The following is a 17,325-nucleotide window of genomic DNA, read 5'->3' on the forward strand; positions in this document are numbered from 1 at the left end:
AGAGAGAGAGAGAGAGAGAGAGAGAGAGAGAGGTGTTCTGTGTAGTTAGTTTTAACGAGCAGTCTAGAAGGTGGACTGGTCCAAGCCCGACAGTGGACGCTGCGCAGCTGAGAGTTTGGTGGGTAATGGAGGCGTTCGAGCTGAGCAGCTGAGAGTTTGGTGGGTAATGGGGGCGTTCGAGCTGCGCAGCTGAGAGTTTGGTGGGTAATGGAGGCGTTCGAGCTGAGCAGCTGAGAGTTTGGTGGGTAATGGGGGCGTTCGAGCTGAGCAGCTGAGAGTTTGGTGGGTAATGGGGGCGTTCGAGCTGCGCAACTGAGAGTTTGGTGGGTAATGGGGGCGTTCGAGCTGATCACTTTTGTCAGACGGTCAAGTCTTTGGTATGTTGCGTTGGGGGGGGGAATAGAAATGGACCCGACTTGACGCCTACACGATGGTCGTGTTCGAGAGCATCAACACGACCGCGGACTGACTGATCTACGAATCACCTTGAATCATAAATGATTACTTATTATTTGTAGATCAGTCAGTCACAGTGTACCCATGATACATTGCGTTTTTCGATCGTCTCGAACACAGCCGTTTCACTGCATGAACTTTACAAAAAAATCATGTGATCGAAATTCATGATGTTTTGACTGTAGTTGCTCTTTACCATAGAGAATGATAGAGTTCTCTAGTGGCCCAAAAAGGTTGTATTAGCATGGGCAGCCCCTTGCTAATACAGAGTATCTCTTCACCAACTTCATTCTGCAGCCATCAGCTGCATTTGTTGGAGGCTCTATTGTTAACCAATCATCACCTGCATTTGTTGGAGGCTCTATTGTTAACCAATCATCACCTGCATTTGTTGGAGGCTCTATTGTTAACCAATCATCGCTGTGTTTTCGTTTGACCCACGCGAACATGATCAGTACTAAATGATTCATCCAGTAGATATGAACAGTACTAAATGATTCATCCAGTGGATATGAACAGTACTAAATGATTCATCCAGTAGATATGAACAGTACTTAAATGATTCATCCAGTAGATATGAACAGTACTTAAATGATTCATCCAGTAGATATGAACAGTACTAAATGATTCATCCAGTAGATATGAACAGTACTAAATGATTCATCCAGTAGATATGAACAGTACTAAATGATTCATCCAGTGGATATGAACAGTACTTAAATGATTCATCCAGTGGATATGAACAGTACTAAATGATTCATCCAGTAGATATGAACAGTACTAAATGATTCATCCAGTGGATATGAACAGTACTAAATGATTCATCCAGTGGATATGAACAGTACTTAAATGATTCATCCATTAGATATGAACAGTACTAAATGATTCATCCAGTAAATATGAACAGTACTTAAATGATTCATCCAGTAGATATGAACAGTACTTAAATGATTCATCCAGTGGATATGAACAGTACTAAAAGATTCATCCAGTAGATATGAACAGTACTAAATGATTCATCCAGTGGATATGAACAGTACTAAATGATTCATCCAGTAGATATGAACAGTTCTAAATGATTCATCCAGTGGATATGAACAGTACTAAATGATTCATCCAGTAGATATGAACAGTTCTAAATGATTCATCCAGTAGATATGAACAGTACTAAATGATTCATCCAGTAGATATGAACAGTACTAAATGATTCATCCAGTGGATATGAACAGTACTAAATGATTCATCCAGTGGATATGAACAGTACTAAATGATTCATCCAGTAGATATGAACAGTACTAAATGATTCATCCAGTGGATATGAACAGTTCTAAATGATTCATCCAGTAGATATGAACAGTACTAAATGATTCATCCAGTAGATATGAACAGTACTAAATGATTCATCCAGGAGATATGAACAGTACTAAATGATTGTAATATCAGTCTCTCTCTCTAATTGATTATTCAATGAACACATACTTGATGTTAGTGAGAGTGGTATATGGGGGTTGGAGACATATTTATTTAGATACTATAGTATTTATAGTATTTAGATACTATATACTATAAAGAACAACTTTAATTACGAGATAAGGCCCGAGGAGATGTGGTATACGACCAATATACCACGGCTAAGGGCTGTTCTTATGCGCGACGCGACGCGGACACACCTGGATGCAGCCCTTAGCCGTGGTATATTGGTCATATCCCACAACCCCCCCCCTTCCCGAGGTGCCTTATTGCTATTATAAACTGGTTACCAATGTAATTAGAGCAGTAAAAATGATCTGTTTTGTCATAGCCGTGGTTTACGGTCTGATATACAACGGTTTCCAGCCAATCAGAATTCAGGGTCTCAAACCGCCAGGTTTATAATGAACAACAGATCAAATCAAATCAAATCAAATGTATTTATATAGCCCTTCGTACATCAGCTGATATCTCAAAGTGCTGTACAGAAACCCAGCCTAAAACCCCAAACAGCAAGCAATGCATGTGAAAGAAGCACGGTGGCTAGGAAAAACTCCCTAGGAAAAACTCCCTAGAAAGGCCAAAAACCTAGGAAGAAACCTAGAGAGGAACCAGGCTATGAGGGGTGGCCAGTCCTCTTCTGGCTGTGCAGGGTGGATATTATAACAGAACATAGTCAAGATGTTAAAATGTTCATAAATGACCAGCATGGTCAAATAATAATAATCATAGTAGTTGTCGAGGGTGCAACAAGCACGTCCGGTGAACAGGTCAGGGTTCCATAGCCGCAGGCAGAACAGTTGAAACTGGAGCAGCAGCACGGCCAGGTGGACTGGGAACAGCAAGGAGTCATCATGCCAGGTAGTCCTGAGGCATTGTCCTAGGGCTCAGGTCCTCCGAGAGAGAGAAAGAAAGAGAGAAAGAGAGAATTAGAGAGAGCATATTTAAATTCACACAGGACACCGGATAAGACAAGAGAAATACTCCAGATGTAACAGACTGACCCTAGCCCCCCGACACATAAACTACTGCAGCATAAATACTGGAGGCTGAGACAGGAGGGATCAGAAGACACTGTGGCCCCGTCCGATGATACCCCCGGTCAGGGATGTGGTCAAGAGGTCAACGGAACTCGACCGAAACCATGGAAACGCCATGGAAACGCACGTCCCACCAGCTAAACTAGCCTTTTCGTTTAGCGTACTGTTTACATGTGTATTTCACACTACGTTGAGGTAAAAATCAGAGTATAAAGTCTCGTATGGACGTCAACCACCAAACACACGTCCGTGTCGTCATCACCCAATCAACTGAATTACAGTTAAAAAATAAATAAAAAAATAATAGATTTTGACTAGGACCGCCACCGATTACTGCATGCTAGCTACGCTGCTACCAGGAGTTAGCATTTAGCAGTCACTTCTACTAAACCTGAAAAGGGACGGCTTTTATTAAATGATTACGCAGCGAAAGCATGACACATGTATCAAAATGGGACTTTCGTAACCACGCGGTGGACCTGTTACTGCCACGTCCTGACCAGTATAATAAGGGTTAATTGGTATTGTAGTTTGGTCAGGACGTGGCAGAGGGTATTCGTTTTATGTGGTTACGGGGTGGTGTGTTTTGTTGAAGGGGCATTTGGTTTAAGTATTCCGGGGTTTTTGGGCACTGTTTGGTTTTCAGGTATTCTATGTTTAGTCTAGTGTGTCTGTTTCTATGTTTTGGTTAATTGGGGGTTGGGACTCTCAATTGAAGGCAGGTGTTGTCTATCTGCCTTTGATTGAGAGTCCCATATATTAGGGTGTGTTTGTTATTGGTGGGAGATTGTTCCGTGTTTAGCCTTGGCAGACTGTTTTTGTTGATCGTTCGTGGTTTGTTAATTTTTTTGTACGTTCATTTTGAAAGTAAATAATCATCAAGATAACCCGCTGCGTTTTTGGTCCTCCTTCACCGACGACAAGCGTGACAGTTACAATACGTAAATCATTACAACATGTTGACAGATATGCACGATGTTAGATCAGATGTGTTATTAAATGTGAGGCCATCCAGCGTTCATTTTCTATCCTCTACAGTCTGAGTTCCATTAAACTCTTTTACCGCGTCTATGGCCAAAAAACTGCCCCGTTGTTCTGAGCCTCGCTGTTGGAAAAAAAACACGTTATTTTCCCCGACTTTCAGCAGAGATGGAACCTGACACTATGTATCTACCCTCTGCTCACTGTGCCAATAGGACTAATGCACTTAGCAGAGACTGTACTGTATTATGGTGTGTTGAGAAAGAGGGAGGGAGGGAGGGAGGGAGAGAGAGAGAGAGAGGGAGAGAAGGAGGGAGGGAGGGAGAAAGAGAAAGAGAATGAGGAGGGAGGGAGGGAGGGAGAGAGAAGGAGAGAGGGAGAGAGAGAGAGAGAAAGAGAAAGAGGAGGGAGGGAGGGAGGGAGAGAGAGAGAAGGAGAGAGGGAGAGAGAGAGAGAGAGAACGTGAGGGAGGGAGGGAGGGAAAGAGAAAGAGAGGGAGGGAGAGAGAAAGAGAAGGAGAGAGAGAGAGGAACAGTGGCAAATTTAATATGCACATCTTGGTGGGGCAAACTTTCCAAACATTTTTTAGATGCATGCCAGCAAAGCCACTAAATAACACAACACAACACTAAACAACACATAAATTCCCCTATAGAGGTGACAAATGGTTCCCACAAACTGTTAGGGCCTCTACATAAATCTGTCCCAACAGCAGTGTCCCAACACCTTACCAGTGCTACACCTGGATATCAGCACAACACCTTACCACTGCTACACCTGGTTATCAGCACAACACCTTACCACTGCTACACCTGGTTATCAGCAGAGTCCCAACACCTTACCACTGCTACACCTGGTTATCAGCACAACACCTTACCACTGCTACACCTGGTTATCAGCACAACACCTTACCACTGCTACACCTGGTTATCAGCACAACACCTTACCACTGCTACACCTGGTTATCAGCACAACACCTTACCACTGCTACACCTGGTTATCAGCACAACACCTTACCACTGCTACACCTGGTTATCAGCAGAGTCCCAACACCTTACCACTGCTACACCTGGATATCAGCACAACACCTTACCACTGCTACACCTGGTTATCAGCAGAGTCCCTACACCTTACCACTGCTACACCTGGTTATCAGCAGAGTCCCAACACCTTACCAGTGCTACACCTGGTTATCAGCGGAGCCTTGTCTGGCAGCGAAACAGTTCATTCAGCCTCATTTACTGCCTTTTTAAAAAACACAGCTGATATGACTGAAGTACTTAAACAAATGTGGTTTCTACTGACAATGGAGATGTACACTGTATTGCATAAGGGAACGACGAGCGGGTAAGAGGCAATTCATTTCGATTAAGACATTAATGAGCGAGCTAGCACGGACGTAGTCAATATAACTATTTGTTCAGCACTTTTGAAATGTACAGCGACAGAATTCAGAACATGGGCCGTACTTACAGTGTTCTCCCTGTACACCAAGTCAGAACCGTAGGATAAATAAAGGGGGCATACAAGCAGACAATGAAAGCTTTTACAATATTCGATGGTGGCATTTCTCTAAAACAGGCTATAGGCTACATGTGCACCACCAAGTCAGAACAGTAGGGTAAATTATGAGGGGAAAAGGGACCAAATTATTAGGGTGAGGCACATCGGCTGCTAACAGCTTCCTACACAACATACACTTAGTATTACGTTCTTAGCTACAGTATACATATCTCCCTGGCATATTACATCATTTATACAGCAGCATAAAATACATTTTTGGACTCACCTTGTTGTGCTGTGCTTACTTGAACAGGAAGGTGGTGCTGCAGTCCTTCATCAAACTTTGTCATCAAAGTCTGGCATTATCTGGATTTATGATGCTTTCAAAGACAACTGGGAACTCTGAAAAAAAAAACAAGGTAGAATCATGATGACGTCAGTGATCTTCAGGTCGGAGCTCTAGAAAGATGGGCCGAGTTCCCGACTTGGAATTCCGAGTTGGACGACCGTATTTTCCCAGTCAGAGCTTGATTGTTTTCTGAGTTCCCAGTTGTCTTAAACTCACTGAAGTCTGAGATTTCCCAGTTCTGAGTTTCCAGTCGGATTGAACTCACTGAAGTCTGAGATTTCCCAGTTTCCAGTTGTCTTGAACTCACTGAAGTCTGAGATTTCCCAGTTTCCAGTCGTCTTGAACTCACTGAAGTCTGAGATTTCCCAGTTCTGAGTTTCCCGGTTGGATTGACAGCACGGCCAATGTATTCAACCTTTTATGGCCCATGATGTTGAATATTTATACTTTTTTTTAAGCTTGGAAAAGAAACCGTTAAACACAGATTTGGATCTCACACCGTCTCCACTGAAGAGCAGGCTAGCGATTTACAACGCTGCAGTTAGCCACTGATTCCTTCCAAACCCACTCATTGGTGAATTTGCGATTCCCAACTTGTCCAATGGCTGAAGAGCACCGATAGGTTTTGTCTATAATTTCTCTTCATATGACAAGGATTAAAAAGGATTTGCCAGTAGACTTTATTCACGATGATGACTGCTAGCTAAGATTTTGAAAATATGATGTTGACATGATCAGTCTAATCAAAGCTACCGTAGATACGACGTGATTTGACGTCATTTTTATCTGTGGACCAATGACCTTGAGCCTTCTTGGATGGGCACTTCTAATGTAACTCTGTGGCAGCACCCAAAGCGGCTTGAATTTTCGAGCTCTACCCTTAGATTTGGCGGTGACGTAGTGTCCCGATGAGTGACAGAACACTGAGCCAAATCACGGCGCAACTAGAGAACATTACCATCCCCTACGCTCTGTATATTCCGCTGGCCGCCCCACCACCACAGAAAGCACTGAGCTAGTGTCACGCCCTGACCTGAGAGAGACGGTTTATTTCTCTATGTGGTTAGGTCAGGGTGTGGGGGGGGGGGGGTGGGCATTCTATGTTTTGTATTTCTTTGTTTTTGGCCGAGTATGGTTCCTAATCAGAGGCAGCTGTCTATCGTTGTCTCTGATTGGGAACCATACTTAGGCCTTTTCTCCACCTGTGTTTTGTGGGTAGTTGTTTTCTGTTTTGTATTCGTTACCTGACGGAACTGTTTGGCTTTTCGGTTTGTTTCTTTGTTCAAGTGTTTTCATTGTTTATTAAATAAATATAATGAACACTTACCCACGCTGCGCTTTGGTCTCTACGACAGACGATACATTTTTTTTTTATAGCTAAACAAGTGGGGCTCAAAACAGATGGGGTGTGCCCCACCTGCCCTGAACGACGGGTCACCACTGAATGGACTAACATCCTACTACTGTGTAATATAAAACTCACAAACATTGTGAATATTTAGCTGGAGGAAGGATTGTATGTTGGTCTGTACAGGTGTGTTGTTACTACAGAGGGGTTGGGTTTGTGTTTGTTTAATTAAATAGGTAGAAATATTATCCTGTAGCTAACTGACCGTGGAATCTGCGATTTTTTTATTTTTATTACCTCAAATGTTATAAAATGATGGTTTTCAACGTGTTTGTTTGCCTGAGTTTGTACATATTATCTGCAGAAATGATCTGTATCCACTCCACTGTTACAGTACAAGCCTGCTGCTAATTCTAATGCTAATCCACTCCACTGTTACAGTACAAGCCTGCTGCTAATGCTAATGCTAATCCACTGCACTGTTACAGTACTAGCCTGCTGCTAATGCTAATGCTAATCCACTGCACTGTTACAGTACAAGCCTGCTTCTAATGCTAATGCTAATCCACTGCACTGTTACAGTACAAGCCTGCTGCTAATGCTAATGCTAATCCACTCCACTGTTACAGTACAAGCCTGCTGCTAATGCTAATCCACTGCACTGTTACAGTACAAGCCTGCTGCTAATGCTAATGCTAATCCACTGCACTGTTACAGTACAAGCCTGCTGCTAATGCTAATGCTAATCCACTACACTGTTACAGTACAAGCCTGCTGCTAATGCTAATGCTAATCCACTGCACTGTTACAGTACAAGCCTGCTGCTAATGCTAATGCTAATCCACTGCACTGTTACAGTACAAGCCTGCTGCTAATGCTATTGCTAATCCACTGCACTGTTACAGTACAAGCCTGCTGCTAATGCTAATGCTAATCCACTGCACTGTTACAGTACAAGCCTGCTTCTAATGCTAATGCTAATCCACTGCACTGTTACAGTACAAGCCTGCTGCTAATGCTAATGCTAATCCACTCCACTGTTACAGTACAAGCCTGCTGCTAATGCTAATCCACTGCACTGTTACAGTACAAGCCTGCTGCTAATGCTAATGCTAATCCACTGCACTGTTACAGTACAAGCCTGCTGCTAATGCTATTGCTAATCCACTGCACTGTTACAGTACAAGCCTGCTGCTAATGCTAATGCTAATCCACTGCACTGTTACAGTACAAGCCTGCTGCTAATGCTAATGCTAATCCACTGCACTGTTACAGTACAAGCCTGCTGCTAATGCTAATGCTAATCCACTCCACTGTTACAGTACAAGCCTGCTGCTAATGCGAGTTGACGCAGTTCCAACACAATCCACAGGAGGGCAGTCTAAAATCCTAATCCTGCTGTACAGCACATAACTGGATTATTATTTCATGCTAAACATGAATTTTGTGGTCTAGGCTGCCTCCTTGTGGATTGGTTTGGAACTGCACTGTCACGTCCTGACCAGTATAGGGGTTATTGGTTATTCTAGTTTGGTCAGGACATAGCAGGGGGTATTTGTTTTATATGGTTCGGGTTGTATGTGTATGTAGAGGGGTGTTTGGTTTATGTATTCCAGGTTTTTTTGTAATTGTTCTATGTTAGTATATTTCTATGTATTGTAGTCCTATGTTTAGTTTATTGGGGTTGGACGTTCAATTGGAAGCTGCTGGTTATCGTTGCTTCTGATTGAAGGTCCTATAATTAGGAGTTTGTTTTCATGGGGTTTTGTGGGAGGTTGTTTGTTGCACAGCTGTGTGTTGCAGGCAAGTTCGTTCGTTCGTTCCGTTCCGTTTCGTTTCGTTTCGTTTCGTTCGTTCGTTTTTCTTGTTTTGTTCATTAGTGTTCTAATAAAGTGAATATGAGCACTCAACTCGCTGCGCCTTGGTCCATCCACCACGACGACCGTTACATGCACAGTGTGGCAGCATGACTAGTTGCATGATTAGTAATTAGCACATTAGTCGGCAGTAACGTGACCAGCATCCACATTAACCGTGCTTCTACAGCTGCATTGCTTGCTGTTTTGGGGGGTTTTAGGCTGGGTTTCTGTACAGCACTTTGAGATATCAGCTGATGTAAGAAGGGCTTTATAAATACATTTGATTTGATTAGGCTTTTATTTTTTTTATTGCCGATCAAACATTGGGCGTGGTTTATGAAAACATTGCAACAGAATAATGACACAAATACTTTTTGCCAACCATTTTTTCTTCATGGAGAATTGCGCTGTAGCACTTTGTAATTTTTGTATTTGTTCATAAATATTTACATTATTAACACCATATTCCATGGGTTTAACTGACCACAATCCAGTGAATTAATATTAAAAAGTGTTGATTATTTGTCGTCAGGAGAGCACTGTCACGTCCTGACCAGTAGAGGGTGTAGTTTGGTCCACTGTCTCAGCCGTTACAAGCACAGCGCATTGAAGAAAGCAGTGAGATGTATAACACAGCATTATGTCTCTGCAGGACATTTCAGTCTCCGCGTGACTTGGTTTGGTTACTACATGATTCCATATGTGTTATTTCATAGTTCTGATGTCTTCACTTTTATTCTACAATGTAGAAAATAGTACAAATAAAGAAAAACCCCGCTTTCCTTCCTCCCCATCACCTCCTCCTCCTCCCCCATCACCTCCTCCTCCTCCTCCCCATCACCTCCTCCTCCTCCCCCATCACCTCCTCCTCCTCCCCATCACCTCCTCCTCCTCCCCATCACCTCCCCCTCCTCCCCCTTCACCTCCTCCTCCCCCCCATCACCTCCTCCTCCCCCATCACCTCCTCCTCCCCCTTCACCTCCTCCTCCCCCTTCACCTCCTCCTCCCCCTTCACCTCCTCCTCCCCATCACCTCCTCCTCCCCCATCACCTCCTCCTCCCCCCATCACCTCCTCCTCCTCCTCCCCCTTCACCTCCTCCTCCCCCTTCACCTCCTCCTCCCCCATCACCTCCTCCTCTTCCTCCTCCTCTCCATCTCTTGTCACCTGTTCAGGTGAACCTGCACGGTTTCTATGGAGACAGATTGAACACTCCATCCTCCACGGTCATCACCAGCAGCTGTCTGACGACGTTGTTTATCGGTTTGTCCGTGTGTTTTGTTTTGTTTGAGATGGTTTTACACAGCAAACCGTTTCCTTCACTACTACCGACGTTGAAACGGTGTAAATAGTTAGGGATTTAACACGTCATCTCCCCGTGCGTGGAGGCGGTGAACCCGAGCTGGTTAGTCATACAGGGTGTGTCTGGTTTTTCCGGTCTTTCTACCGGTTCCTCTCTCTTTCCTCTCCCTGTCGTTACTGTGAGCTCCTCCGGTAAGTGTCCACCGCTCAACACCAGAAGGTTGTAGAGTTGTAGACGTGGTTCTTCTGCTGAACCAGGTGAAGTGTTTTTACCTGGACCGTGTTTGTAGCAGGGATCATATATCAACACGGATACGACGAGATACAACAGGACTTGAGCAGATAATGTCGAGCTGCGGCTGTTGATAAAGACAATAACTTATATATTCTCTAACTCAAGTCTGTTTTATGAACGGAAACACAGATCTGTGGATATTTTTCCAGGACTTTAAACGTGGGGGAACTTTTTGACGGCGTTTTGAAGCGTTTTGGCTCGTAAAGTTACTTAGTGATTCTGTTGTGTGTGTTTCTCTGCAGAAAGAAATATCTTTCTTCAAATCAAACCAACTACCAACTATCTTATCAGAATGGTAAGTTAATAACTTCACTACAGAACTGTATAACGCTGTTATTATTCATGTCCGATTTCATTTCACTAAACGCCACTGCAGATGTTAACAGGGGAATGTTTCTCTGTCGGCTAAAAGGGAACTGTGTTCATGTTTAACTTTCTATCTCTGTCTATAATGGACACCGTTTCCACGGCACCGCCCAGGCGGCTTTATCCCTGAACAATACACACTGTAGAACCCAGTATGGAACACAACGGGTTCTAGAATAGGTTATTACACTATATAACTGTAGAACCCAGTATGGAACACAACGGGTTCTAGAATAGGTTATTACACTATATAACTGTAGAACCCAGTATGGAACACATGGCTTCTAGAATAGGTTATTACACTATATAACTGTAGAACCCAGTATGGAACACACGGGTTCTAGAATAGGTTATTACACTATATAACTGTAGAACCCAGTAGGGAACACAACGGGTTCTAGAATAGGTTATTACACTATATAACTGTAGAACCCAGTAGGGAACACACGGGTTCTAGAATAGGTTATTACACTATATAACTGTAGAACCCAGTATGGAACACACGGGTTCTAGAATAGGTTATTACACTATATAACTGTAGAACCCAGTATGGAACACATGGGTTCTAGAATAGGTTATTACGCTATATAACTGTAGAACCCAGTATGGAACACACGGCTTCTAGAATAGGTTATTACACTATATAACTGTAGAACCCAGTATGGAACACACGGGTTCTAGAATAGGTTATTACACTATATAACTGTAGAACCCAGTATGGAACACACGGGTTCTAGAATAGGTTATTACACTATATAACTGTAGAACCCAGTATGGAACACACGGGTTCTAGAATAGGTTATTACACTATATAACTGTAGAACCCAGTATGGAACACATGGGTTCTAGAATAGGTTATTACACTATATAACTGTAGAACCCAGTATGGAACACACGGGTTCTAGAATAGGTTATTACACTATATAACTGTAGAACCAAGTATGGAACACATGGGTTGTAGAATAGGTTATTACACTATATAACTGTAGAACCCAGTATGGAACACATGGGTTCTAGAATAGGTTATTACACTATATAACTGTAGAACCCAGTATGGAACACATGGGTTCTAGAATAGGTTATTACACTATATAACTGTAGAACCCAGTAGAGAACACATGGGTTCTAGAATAGGTTATTACACTATATAACCGTAGAACCCAGTATGGAACACATGGCTTCTAGAATAGGTTATTACACTATATAACTGTAGAACCCAGTATGGAACACATGGCTTCTAGAATAGGTTATTACACTATATAACTGTAGAACCCAGTATGGAACACATGGCTTCTAGAATAGGTTATTACACTATATAACTGTAGAACCCAGTATGGAACACACGGGTTCTAGAATAGGTTATTACACTATATAACTGTAGAACCCAGTAGGGAACACACGGGTTCTAGAATAGGTTATTACACTATATAACTGTAGAACCCAGTAGGGAACACATGGCTTCTAGAATAGGTTATTACACTATATAACTGTAGAACCCAGTATGGAACACACGGGTTCTAGAATAGGTTATTACACTATATAACTGTAGAACCCAGTAGGGAACACAACGGGTTCTAGAATAGGTTATTACACTATATAACTGTAGAACCCAGTAGGGAACACACGGGTTCTAGAATAGGTTATTACACTATATAACTGTAGAACCCAGTATGGAACACACGGGTTCTAGAATAGGTTATTACACTATATAACTGTAGAACCCAGTATGGAACACATGGGTTCTAGAATAGGTTATTACGCTTATATAACTGTAGAACCCAGTATGGAACACACGGCTTCTAGAATAGGTTATTACACTATATAACTGTAGAACCCAGTATGGAACACATGGGTTCTAGAATAGGTTATTACACTATATAACTGTAGAACCCAGTATGGAACACACGGGTTCTAGAATAGGTTATTACACTATATAACTGTAGAACCCAGTATGGAACACACGGGTTCTAGAATAGGTTATTACACTATATAACTGTAGAACCCAGTATGGAACACATGGGTTCTAGAATAGGTTATTACACTATATAACTGTAGAACCCAGTATGGAACACACGGGTTCTAGAATAGGTTATTACACTATATAACTGTAGAACCAAGTATGGAACACATGGGTTGTAGAATAGGTTATTACACTATATAACTGTAGAACCCAGTATGGAACACATGGGTTCTAGAATAGGTTATTACACTATATAACTGTAGAACCCAGTATGGAACACATGGGTTCTAGAATAGGTTATTACACTATATAACTGTAGAACCCAGTAGAGAACACATGGGTTCTAGAATAGGTTATTACACTATATAACCGTAGAACCCAGTATGGAACACATGGCTTCTAGAATAGGTTATTACACTATATAACTGTAGAACCCAGTATGGAACACATGGCTTCTAGAATAGGTTATTACACTATATAACTGTAGAACCCAGTAGAGAACACATGGGTTCTAGAATAGGTTATTACACTATATAACTGTAGAACCCAGTAGGGAACACACGGGTTCTAGAATAGGTTATTACACTATATAACTGTAGAACCCAGTAGGGAACACACGGGTTCTAGAATAGGTTATTACACTATATAACTGTAGAACCCAGTAGGGAACACACGGGTTCTAGAATAGGTTATTACACTATATAACTGTAGAACCCAGTATGGAACACATGGGTTCTAGAATAGGTTATTACACTATATAACTGTAGAACCCAGTATGGAACACATGGCTTCTAGAATAGGTTATTACACTATATAACTGTAGAACCCAGTATGGAACACATGGCTTCTAGAATAGGTTATTACGCTATATAACTGTAGAACCCAGTATGGAACACATGGGTTCTAGAATAGGTTATTACACTATATAACTGTAGAACCCAGTATGGAACACATGGGTTCTAGAATAGGTTATTACACTATATAACTGTAGAACCCAGTATGAAACACATGAATGAATGAATGAAGAGATGACTAGACAGTGTACCAGATAGCCAGGTAATTACCTCCACCTCTAAACCCCCAGAGGTAGTGATCACACCTGTAGGGGAGAGGGACGTTCTTCTACCCAAACCACATCACCTTTGTTTTGGAGGTTGACAACAAGGTTAAGGGCAGAGGAAGCTTGTTGGACACTAAGGAAGCTTTGTTTTAGAGGTGTTCAGAACAAGGTTAAGGGCAGAGGAAGCTTTGTTGTAGAGGTGTTCAGAACAAGGTTAAGGGCAGAGGAAGCTTTGTTGTAGAGGTGTTCAGAACAAGGTTAAGGGCAGAGGAAGCTTTGTTTTGGAGGTTCAGAACAAGGTTAAGGGCAGAGGAAGCTTTGTTGGACACTGAGGAAGCTTTGTTGTAGAGGTGTTCAGAACAAGGTTAAGGGCAGAGGAAGCTTTGTTGTAGAGGTGTTCAGAACAAGGTTAAGGGCAGAGGAAGCTTTGTTGTAGAGGTGTTCAGAACAAGGTTAAGGGCAGAGGAAGCTTGTTGGACACTAAGGAAGCTTTGTTTTGGAGGTTCAGAACAAGGTTAAGGGCAGAGGAAGCTTGTTGGACACTGAGGAAGCTTTGTTGTAGAGCGTTTAACACCAAATCTGGGGGAATGTTATTGCAATGGATTGATTTCCTTATATGAACTAACTCAGTGAAATCGTTTAATGCGTTTTTATATTTTTTTGTTCAGTGTACATACCTTTAACAGCAGACTCATTTCAGCGTTTTGATCGAGTAAAATTCACAATGTTTTCTCCGAATCACGTGTTTGACAACAGCTGGTAATCAGATAAAGTGATGAGCTGCACAAAAATTAAGGAATGGGGGGAGTCGAACGGGGGGAGTCGACACACCATTTGTTATGCTAGTGTGGGTAGTTCTATGTTAAGGGGAAACCCGGCCTGAACAGGATGTGACGTCACACTGGGAGTATAATGTGTTTGGCTGTTTAACTGTAGATCTCTGCTGCTACAGAGAGAGGGGGAGGAGAGAGGAGAGGGAGAGAGGGGAGGAAGGGAGTTGGAATGCTTTTAATGGAAACCAGCCCTCTTCATTTCTAGACCAGTGTGTGGAGCAGAGGGGCTGTATTTGGGGAAGTCAGTATGAGTCATGTGTGTGTGGGCCTTTCTTCAGACAGGGTGGGGCTCTCTCTACTCCCCCTCTCTACACACACAGGATGGAGTACAAAACGGACAGTGTGGAGCAGTAAACAGTAGGTAGTGTGTTTACTGTTCAGGGGTGTAGTGCTGCTGGAGGACTGGTCCCCCTCTCTTAGCAGGGGCGTAGTGGTCCCCCCTCTCTTAGCAGGGGCTTAGTGGTCCCCCCTCTCTTAGCAGGGGCGTAGTGGTCCCTCCCTCTCTTAGCAGGGGCGTAGTGGTCCCCCCTCTTTTAGCAGGGGCGTAGTGGTCTCCCACTCTCTTAGCAGGGGCTTAGTGGTCTCCCCTCTCTTAGCAGGGGCATCGTGGTCCCCCTCTCTTAGCAGGGGCTTAGTGGTCCCCCCCTCTTTTAGCAGGGGCGTAGTGGTCCCCCCTCTCTTAGCAGGGGCTTAGTGGTCCCCCCTCTCTTAGCAGGGGCGTAGTGGTCCCCCCTCTCTTAGCAGGGGCGTAGTGGTCCCCCCCTCTCTTAGCAGGGGCTTAGTGGTCTCCCCTCTCTTAGCAGGGGCATCGTAGTCCCCCCCTCTTAGCAGGGGCGTAGTGGTCCCCCATTTAGCAGGGTCGGAGCCCCCCTCTCTACCGGGGAACAGTGGGTTAACTGCCTTGTCAGCTCGGGGATTTGAACTTGCAACCTTTTGGTTACTGGTCCAACGCTCTAACCACTAGGCTACCTAGTGGTTAGACTATAGTCTAATAGACCTACGACTACGTAGTATACAGTAGATATTGGTACTCTATAATTTTACCAACGACCTGCCACTGGCATTAAACACAGAATGTGTGTCCATGTATGCTGATGATTCAACCATATACTCATCAGCAACCACAGCTAATGAAGTCACTGAAACCCTTAACAAAGAGTTGCAGTCTGTTGTGGAATGGGTGGCCAGTAATAAACTGGTCCTGAACAAGGGCATTGTATTTGGTACAGATCGTTCCTTAAGTGCTAGACCTCAGCTGAATCTGGTAATGAACGGTGTGGCTGTTGAACAAGCTGAGGAGACTAAAAAACATATAGATTCAATGGTTTGTAGAGATGGGGAAAGGTCTGTCTGTAATAAAGAGATGCTCTGCTTTTTTTCGACACCACACTCCAAAAAAGCATGTTCTGCAGACTCGAGACAAAACTAGACTTGATTATTGTCCAGTCGTGTGGTCCAGTGCTGCATGGAAAGACCAAGTTAAGGTGCAGCTGGTCCAGAACAGAGCCCCTTTAGCTAAGAGTTGAGGAGAGACTGACTGCATCACTTCTTCTCTTTATATAAGAAACATTAATGTGTTGAAAATCCCAAATTGGGATTTATCACCATGCTTACATTTTTTTTACATTTTTTAGTCATTTAGCAGACGCTCTTATCCAGAGCGACTTACAGTAGTGAATGCATACATTTCATACTTTTTTTTTCCTGTGCTGACTCGGCCCCCATGCTGCTGGTTTAGTGAAGTTAAATCTGAATCAATGTCTTGGAAGATCACATGATGTTTATTAGCATTTTACATAACAGAACCTCACGTGATGGTCCCAAGGGATGGTCTTATCTATCTATCTACATCTATCTATCTATCTATCTATCTATCTATCTATCTATCTATCTATCTATCTATCTATCTATCTATCTATCTATCTATCTATCTATCTATCTATCTATCTATCTATCTATCTATCTATCTATCTATCTATCTATCTATCTATCTATCTATCTATCTATCTATCTATCTATCTATCTATCTATCTCTCTCTCTCTCTCTCTCTCTCTCCCCCTCTAAGTCCCCTTTCTCTTCTTTCTCCCCCCTCTAAGTCCTCTCTCTCTCTCTTTCTCCCCCCTCTAAGTCCCCTCTCTCTCCTCTCCAATTCAGTTTAAGAGCTTTATTGGCATGGAAAACACACGTTTACAAATGTTTATTCCTCTCTTCTGGGAAGGCTTTCCACTAGATGTTGGAACATTGCTGCTATAACAGCCTCCACTCTTCTGGGAAGGCTTTCCACTAGATGTTGGAACATTGCTGCTATAACAGCCTCCTCTCTTCTGGGAAGGCTTTCCACTAGATGTTGGTACATTGCTGCTATAACAGCCTCCACTCTTCTGGGAAGGCTTTCCACTAGATGTTGGAACATTGCTGCTATAACAGCCTCCAGTCTTCTGGGAAGGCTTTCCACTAGATGTTGGAACATTGCTGCTATAACAGCCTCCACTCTTCTGGGAAGG

General features: G+C 42.9%; 1 protein-coding gene across 1 annotated transcript in view; it reads left to right on the top strand.

Annotated features, from left to right (window-relative positions):
• The first annotated feature begins 10,263 nt into the window (after nt 1-10,263).
• Nucleotides 10,264-17,325, top strand: part of LOC123739485 (annexin A5) — a 31,769-nt gene continuing 24,707 nt past the window's right edge. Inside the window, exons 1-2 of the mRNA XM_045713834.1 lie at nt 10,264-10,498; nt 10,844-10,896. Of these exons, the coding sequence (XP_045569790.1) occupies nt 10,894-10,896 (3 nt within the window). The 5' untranslated portion in view covers nt 10,264-10,498; nt 10,844-10,893. The remainder of the gene's footprint in view (nt 10,499-10,843; nt 10,897-17,325) is intronic.

Source organism: Salmo salar, unplaced genomic scaffold (genome assembly GCF_905237065.1).
Source record: "Salmo salar unplaced genomic scaffold, Ssal_v3.1, whole genome shotgun sequence".
NCBI lineage: Eukaryota > Metazoa > Chordata > Actinopteri > Salmoniformes > Salmonidae > Salmo > Salmo salar.